Source organism: Myotis davidii, unplaced genomic scaffold (assembly GCF_000327345.1).
Source record: "Myotis davidii unplaced genomic scaffold, ASM32734v1 scaffold96, whole genome shotgun sequence".
In the NCBI taxonomy this organism is placed as follows: domain Eukaryota; kingdom Metazoa; phylum Chordata; class Mammalia; order Chiroptera; family Vespertilionidae; genus Myotis; species Myotis davidii.
The window spans coordinates 3053984-3062704 of record NW_006289416.1 but is presented as its reverse complement, the minus strand read 5'-3'; the positions used below and the strand labels follow the sequence as shown (position 1 = coordinate 3062704).

Below are 8721 nucleotides of genomic sequence, written 5' to 3'. Positions count from 1 at the left end.
AGCGTCTGGGGAGCCTGCTCCTAGAGATGACCAACAACACTGATGCAGAACTCACTCCCCCAGCATCAGCCCGCCCAGGTGGGTCAGGGGCTGGGCATGACCAGGTCATGGTGGCATTAAACCACTTGAAGAAGAAAGTTCAAGTTGTTGAGGATATGTGCCTGCAGGGAGAGCTTCATGGGATAGAAGATACTTTGCCAAATGGAGAAGACCACACAGTGGGTGATAGTTCGAGCCTTTTGAAGTCTCTGAATGACACGATGCATAGGAAATTTCAAGAAACTGAACGTAGCATCCAGAAACTTCAACAGGATTTTAGTTTTCTGTATTCTCAACTAAACCACACAGAAGATGCTATGAATCATCTTCAGAATGAGTGTAAAGACACTGGAGTGGATGGGTTTCCTAAGGGGGGTGAGCGAGAAAGGACGGTGGAGCCCCTCCCGTCTCCCCAGGACACCGAGGCTCCTTGCTGCAGCCAGCTGGAGGAGAGATGGCAGAGGCTGCAGAGCCAGGTGCTCGCTGAGCTAGACACTTGTAAGGACAGTACGCACGGGGTCCAGAGGGAGGTCTCGGTGGTTGAGCACAGGGTGTCTCAGATGGAGAAAACTTGCAGCAAACTGGACTCCATCTCAGGAAGTCTTCAGCGGATCAAGGAAGGGCTCAACAAGCATGTCGGCGGCCTGTGGGGTTGTGTCAGGCAGATGAACGGGACCCTCCGATCACACTCCCGAGACATTTCTGGCCTGAAGAATTCCGTGCAGCAGTTCTACAGCCACGTTTTCCAGATTTCTACGGACTTGCAAGATCTGATCAAGTTTCAGCCACCAGCAGGTAAGTTGACCTTTACAACATCATTCTTGTGTGTGTTTGCAACATGCATTGTGTTAGGTTTTAGACAGTTTGTGGAATTAATTCCATCAGCGCTACTCGAAGTGTGCTTCATAGATTGGTGCCTGTTTGTGAGTCACTTGGTGCTGGGTAGCGATGACATAAATACCAACATTCAGAACACGTATTTAGGAACTTTTAAAGGAATTTGACATCACTGTAGCATTCTAGCACCTGTGTGGGCTGCAGCAAAGAACTGTTGTCTTCCGGTCCAGCGCACATTTCCTTTGTGTCTCCCAGAGTTGAACGTTGACTTATTGAGCCAGCTGGACAGGACTCCCCCCACCTCCACTTCCTGACCTGTCCTCTCCCCGTTTTCTTTTTTTCTCTCCTCGTCTTTGGGCCTTTATCACCTTCTCTACCTTGCCCAGCTCCAGGTGACAAAGGCTCTTATGTGTTGCGTTGAAATTTCATGGCCTGGTGTGAGCCTATTATATTTTATGATCAGGTCCCAGCTGAGACATAAAACGCAGGAGTGGGCGGCTGGAGCATGAGCGGTAGACGGGCCCTGGCCTGCCTGGGGAGAGCCAGGGCCAAGTCCTTAGGAGGCATGGGGAAGGACCGAGGTAGTCAGAGATAAGGGGTTTGTAGATAAGGAGTTACCCATGTCAACCAGGAGCAGGAACCTGGCCTCTGCCCCGGTGTTGGGCCCACCACACCACACCACACCACACTATTTATAACTCTCCGCCTCCTCTCCAGGCCCACGAAGCTCCTGTATCTCTGGAATGTTGAATGAAGTCACAAGACTGTGTGTTCACAGAACGATTGTCCCTTGTGGTGACAGTGATGTCTGGACAGTGCTTTATAGTAACCTATTGAACCAGATATTTCCAGTTGATTTGCAACTCCCAGGCAGTGTGGGACGCTGTGTGGACTCTTTCACGTTTGTCTGTTGAAATAGGAGTTGGAGGTGTGGCTTCCAAAAGATTATCCTTTTGCGATGAACTCAGTGTTGTGAATGTGGAATGCATGGACTTTCAGGCATTTCAAAGAGCCCCAAATAACCAAACAGAGCTTCATCCACCCTCGTGTAGCCTCCAGGGTTGGGATATCTGTGACCTGAGTATCAGAGATCCAGGGGTGCATTAGGATCACAGTGTAAGTTACATTGACTAGTAAAATGTCAACAGAACATGTATGGCGCTCCTGCTATGTCCAAGGCCCTGTGAGGGATACAGATGAGTATCACAATCTTCACCTGCAAGGCATTGCCGGTCATAGTGGTGAAGACAGACAGGTCTGCAGAGACCTGAATGAGACCGTATGTCCAGGTCCAGTGGGTGGTGTAGGGGTTATTTTTTAGTTCATAGGATTTTATTGAACCCTTATTGTGTGGTCGGTGTGTGGAGTATGTGGATGACTATGTATGTGACAGTGACAGTCTGAGGGGAAGCAAGCAGACAGGGTTGGTTATGGGAATGCCATGTTCATGGGTGCACTGGGCTTGGGGAGTAGCACCCACGGCTGCTGAGGAAGTTGAGGAGGCTTCTCAGAGGAGAGAGCACCTGAGCTGAGTGTCCAAGGTTGAGAATTGAGAGGCTGAGGAGTGAGCTAGAGTGATGAGAGAAACTTCTGGAAGGAAGTGTTACTGGGGCTAATAATTGAGGGATGTGTAGGAATCAGAAAAGGAGGAGGATGGAGGGCATACCTGGTGAAGAGTTGGTGCGAATGAATCACTTATTACCATGTAACAACCTACAACAAAGATGTGTTGTTCTCCATTATTCTGCAAGTTAGGAACTCAGGCAGGGCTTGGCTTGGCGGTTCTTCTGCTCCACTTGGTGTCGACTTGAGCTCTTCACTAGGCTGCAATCAGCTGGCTTTGGCCTGTCTGGGTTGGAAGGTCCAGGAAGACTTCAGTCATGTGTCAGTGCCGCGGGATTCCTCCATTGGCCGTCCTCTCTCTCTCCATGTGGCTAACTTGGGCTTCATCGCAGCAGGATGGTCTCAAGATAGTCAGATTTCTTACACGGCAACCGGCCATAAGGGAAGGCGGAAGCTGCTGGGCCTCTTCCAGGCTGGGCCCAGAGCTGGTATGGTGTCACTTCTGCACATTCTGTTGGTCAAAGCAAGTTAGCTTTTGAAGGGGGATGTGGCTTGTATTTGTCAGGAGTCAGGGAACATGAATGTCAGTCCTCATATCTCCCACTGGGAGCCAACGGCCAGGGGTGAGAATGCATAATGTAGTGCATGCAGTGGCCAGTGACCAGATTGCTGGTCCCGGATGCAGACAGTTCCCTCTCAGTCCACTGCCCTCCTCACAGGTCTCATTCTTTTCTTCAGAAGCGTCCCTAGTGGGGGCTGAAGTATCCAGGAGGCAGCCAGTTGGGGGTGGGCAGAGGGGCTTCAGCTGATGTTCAAATATATCCAAATCTCTTTCCTGTCTCTCCTGCTAGTGCAGATGTTTGGATATTTTATGGGACACAAGGTGCATGACTTTCATCTAGTACGTGGGCAGGTGCCTAACCTTCAAAAGGTGAAGAATCGCTGTATTTTCCTCACTGCCTCACCTTCAGCGCAGCGGCCCCCCTACGCTCCCACACATTCATTCATTCAACGAATATTTTCCGAGTTGTGTCCTGGTGCTGGAGTTTCAGCACTGAGGGATCTTACACTGTAGTTGGGAAGACAGACAATGCACAGCCAAGCCAATACAGATGTGGTCTCAGCTAGTAATCGGTGTGTGAGGAAAGGTACAATGGAGTAAGGCAATAGAGATTGGGGGACAATATATTTGTTTTAGTTTATTTAAAAAAATATTTTTATTGATTTTAGAGAGGATAGGGGGAGAGGGAGAGAAAGATAGAAACATCAATGATGAGAGAGAATCATTGATCGGGTGCCTCCTGCAACCCCACACTGGGGATCAAGCCCGCAACCCGGGCATGTGCCCTTGACCGGAATCAAACCCTAACCCTTCAGTCCACACGCTGACTCTCTATCCACGGAACCAAACTGGCTGGGGTGGGGGACAGTATATTTTAAGTGAGTGGTCAGGGAGGGTTGCACAGTGGAGATAGCTTTTGAGCAGATCTATGAATAAAGGGAGGGGCTAGCCCTGCAGAGATCTGTGGGACAAGTGTTCCTGGGAGCAGGAACAGCATGTTCAGAGACCCTCAGGCAGGAATGAATGCCAGCTTTGGACACTCAGAACGCCAGTTTGATCAAGTCTGTGAGCAAAGGGGAAGGTTGTAGAGAGGGAGGCTGAAGTGGGGGTAGGAAGCAGAGCGTGCAGGATTTTATAGGCTGTGGTGAAGGATTTGGGTTTTAAGTACAATGAGAAGCTATCAGAGGATTTTGAGCCAGGAAGCAGTTTGCAGTCCCATCTAAACCCATACTTTCTCCGTAACTTTGGGCAAGTTATTTATCTGCCTACTCCCTAGCTTTCTGCATCTATTAATTGGAAATAATGATAATACCTCAGAAAGTTGTTCTGAGGATTAACACTCCTGAGTATTGGTGTATTAATTAGTCCTTTGTGATCACACAATAAATATTACCCATATTTTAACCCTCTGTCCCCTCTAATGGATGGGACGTCAGTGCCTGGCCAAACTTCTCTCCCTTTCCCTTCAGCCTCCGAGGAGTGAGCGGGCCTGTGCACACAGCGGGTGTGGGAGGAGAGCTCTGGGTGTCAGGCTGCGTGCTGCTCTGCAGAATGCTCTCGACAGGCAGGGCATCGCTCCCTCCTCCTTTCCCTTTTGTGTTCTTCTGTGGTGAATTGTGGACCCGGTAGGAAGTGTAAAAAGCCTAGTAATCGCCCCTCCCTAGCATTTAGAATTCACCTTCGTTCGATACTTCCATGGCAGCGGTTCTCAACCTGTGGGTCGCGACCTCTTTGACGGTCGAACGACCCTTTCACAGGGGTCACCTAAGACCATCCTGCATATCAGATATTTACATTACGATTCATAACAGTAGCAACATTACAGTTATGAAGTAGCAACAAAAATAATTTTATGGTTGGGTCACAACATGAGGAACTGTATTAAAGGGCCAGAAGGTTGAGAACCACTGCATTAGAGGCTTGGCACTCAGGGAAAGGTTGGTTCTGAAGGACAAGGAGCGTTCTCATCCTTCGCTCTTCTGTCCCCTGGGGTTGGAGGGGTTGGGCCCTCTGCCTGGACACACTCACTCCCGTTTCCACAGTCGGGCGTGGGCCCTGGCCCTTCACACCTTCTCACCCTCTCCCTTTCCTTTAGTGGCACCTGGTCCCCAAGTTGCCCAGTTTCTGCTTCACTGAAGCCAGCCGAGGGTGGAAGGCAGAGTCTATTTCCTGCCTGGGCCCAGGAACCCCTGGCCAGCACTGCAAGCATCCTCAACCCCAGACTGGCTGCAGCCGGGCCGGCCTGCACGCCCAGCCTTCTGTCTGCGGGAGACGCTGAGCCCGGCTGACTCCAGCGTCTGCTGTTCCCCTTACAGTTGGGAGACAAGGGGACTTCCTGGGGTTGAGAAACCTGGGTCTTCACCGAGCACAGATGGTGGGCAGACGAGCATTTCTGTGCATCAGGGAAGCTCTCTTTCCCGACGTCACGGTTCCAGGAAGGGACCGGCTGAGTAGATGCCACAATATTGTTTCAACATCCTCTAGTGGCCACAGCATTACTTCCCTTTCCAGTCGCCCACCTCTGTCTTCTCGCGTCTCAGGGGAACTTCTCATACCACTTCGGTTACATTAATCACGTTTCATTTAGGAGTGTTCAGCGTTAAGAATCCCATCAATATCAAGTTGCTTAATTTAAGATGTGCTGTAAGAATGAAAAAGCTTGGGTTTTTCAAATACAGTGGGGCCTTGACTTACGAGTGTCCCGACTAACGAGTGTTTTGAAATACGAGCCGTCTCTCGGCCGATTTTTTGCTTTGAGTTGCGAGCTAAAATTCGGGTTATGAGCCAGCTTCAGATACCCCACCGCTAGTTGGCTCAGCGAACGCCACAGTGAACGCCACAACATCAGCCCAGCATCACGTGTCTCACTCGTTCACTTTTTGATTCGACATACGAGTAATTTGAGTTACGAGCTCCGTCACGGAACGAATTAAACTCGTAAGTCAAGGCCCCACTGTAACGATCCTACCATGCAGCCTGGCCTGGGAGAGCGGCCTGATGCTGGTGAGGGACCAGGGGACCAGGTCAGGTGTGAGCCGTGTGATGCGCCTGGAGTGTGATGAACATAGAAAGGCTAAGTACACGACATGCCCTCAGACCATACTGACTCCAGACAACACACAGCCTTTGACCCTGCAGGCATCTGTTTTTGTTTGTTTGCTTAATCCTCATCCAAGGATATGTGTGTGTTTTTAATTGATTTTAGAGAGAGGAAGGGAGAAAGAGAGAAAGAAACATCGATGGGAGAGAAACATCAATCGGTTGCCTCCCATACACGCCCCGACTGGGGATCGAACCCGCGACCTTTTGATGTTCCGGATGACGCTCCAACCCACAGAGCCATCGGCCAGGCAAGGGCATCTGACTGTGCAGTGCTCTTTAGTTGGTATAAATAGCAGCTGCCTTTCCCCATCGTCACCTGTGTTAGAAGTGCAGTGTCTGCAGCCCGAGTTCTCCCACAGCTGAATGCAAAACCCTCCGGGAGCGTAACCGAGAATCCTGGGCTCACTCTGGAGATTCCTGGTCCACCGGGATGAGGGGAGACCCAGGAATTTGTAGCGAAGTTTGTGATGAAAACAATAAACCCCTCCCCAGCGCTGGTCCTGGAAGTGGGAGGACCCTCAGAGGCAGCAGGAGCCACCTGCCCAGGCCAGGCTGTGCCAGGAAGGGAGACACAGCAGGAGGGAGGCGAGGGGAGAGAATAAAACCCGAGGTGACACCTGCCACCAGCAGAAGGGTGACTGGTTCCGCATTCGTCACCGATCTGTCCCTCCTCATGCCTTGATTGCTGCCGCTTCATGAGTCAGGTGGTGTGGGTCCTCTCCGCCTTTCCATAGAGACCTCAGAACCAGCCTGTGGGTTTCTGCCAAAAGAGAAATTCCCAAGTGATGCCGACACTCAGATAGGTGAGGCCCTTCTCTGAGATTCAGAGTGAATACTTCCCACTTCAAGTGTATCGCCGCCCTTTTAACACGCGACTACAGCTGTATCATCAGTGCTGTGTTCTTTAGAGACGTGGACCTGGTTTCTCTGTTCAGCCCGATTCCACGGGCTTCCGTGTGGTCATGGCCAGCCCACTGGCTCGGCCTTGCAAGGACTCGGCGTGGGCTCTGCCATGACATAACCAACCAGAGCTCCCTTGTGCCAGCCGGGGGCGCCCCCCCCCCCCCCCCCCCCGTGTGCTCAGAGTAGAGCCATTCAGTGAAGACCCTTCTCCCTCCCTGTGGTGTCCTGACGGAGCAGGTTCTGTAGATTGTCTCCTCAGCCTCTCCTGTACCTCCCCGCCCACCCTTTAGGGGGCGCGCTTCCGGCCTGCTCTCGCCTCGCCCTCCTGCAGGGAGACCACGGGCTGTTTCCTCGGGAGGCCCTCCCCTGGCCTCTCGTGCGGTCAGCGCGGCCACCGTGGGGACTTCCTGGCGGTGGCGGCGTGGGCTGTTCCCAGAAACCGAGCTTCTGCTGCTCGGTGTGGTAATCGGCTCTGAGGAGATCCTGCGTCCATCCAGTTAGCTGCCTCGTGTCAGCATTTTGGTGGTTTTTTTAGCCTTAAGTCTTGATTGACGTCTTTACATCACTTCCATAGTTGCAGCATTTGTTCTGCAGACACATCCCCCGGACGCAGGCGGGTCTGTCGCCTGGACCAGACCTCTGGTGAATTGCACTTCCCGTGTGCACAGCGTTTTGCAATTAGGGAGCGCACCCCCACCCTCCCAGGGTTGGCCTGTGTTGTGGAGGAGGGCATAGCTCAAGGGGGTTTCAGTGGCTCTCCCACAGGCAGGCCTCGCACACAGATGCCGACGTCTGAGGCCAGGGCCTGACCCACAGCCTCATGTTCTGTGTGAAGACACCGCGAACGTGCCAAGGACATGCTAAGGAGCCTTCACTTCTGCAGCTGAGACTCACGTTGCAGCCAGCCTGCCTCCGGGGCTCCCAAGCGGCTGCAGGAGGAGACAACCCCGCATTAATTGGCTGGAAGACACGTGTTCTTAGCACACCAGCCTCATGGATTTTGGGTAGTTTTTAAAGGCAGGTCTTTGTTGTAGTAAAGTTGAAACTGGCTTTTAGTAGGAACTTTTAAGAAGAGGGAGTGGCTTTTGTTACCAAGTCCATCCGTGGGGAGGCTGTGTCCTGCCTGGCACCAGGACGGTGCCCCGGGGGCAGGTTCCCGGAACAAGAGCCAGCACCCGTGGGGCCGACCCATTACTTACCACGCCTCACGCACTAACACGCGGCAGCAACACTTGGCTCTCATGAGCTCAGCTCAGATGGTCACTGTCTGAATGAGAAACATGCTCAGCTCAGAAAGCCCGACTGCCAGGGTTATCTTTCCGGAGCGAGCAAAACGCTGTCTGGTCTGTGTCGAGTTTGCAGTCAGCGTGCGCATCAGGAGCCACGGGTGCCGGGCCGAGTGTGGGCTGCAGGGGCCGGGCTGGGCTCCGTCCCTCCGGGTGCAGCTTCCTTGTTCTTTGCTGGGATGCGACAGTGTGTGTGTGTGTGTGTGTGTGTGTGAGTGTGTGAGTGTGTGTGTGTGTGTGTGTGTGTGTGTGTGTCAGGCTGCACTCTGCGGGTCATGAGAAGACATGGTCTACACGTGTTTTTAATAAACAACCTTATTTAATCAAAAGGAATATTTAACTTAATGGGAAATAGTCTACATAAATAGGTAGGTACTTTTAGAAATTATCCTTATTTGCTATTATAAATGTACAGTTGGGATGTATACC

At 51.9% G+C, this 8721-nt stretch overlaps 1 protein-coding gene across 1 annotated transcript in view; it reads left to right on the top strand.

The window, feature by feature from the left end:
* The window catches only part of EMILIN2 (elastin microfibril interfacer 2), a 43266-nt gene that overhangs the window by 23920 nt on the left and 10625 nt on the right, over window positions 1-8721 (top strand). Inside the window, exon 4 of the mRNA XM_006761935.2 lies at window positions 1-834. This exon is cut by the window's left edge and continues 1089 nt beyond it. Within this exon, the coding sequence (XP_006761998.1) occupies window positions 1-834 (834 nt within the window). The remainder of the gene's footprint in view (window positions 835-8721) is intronic.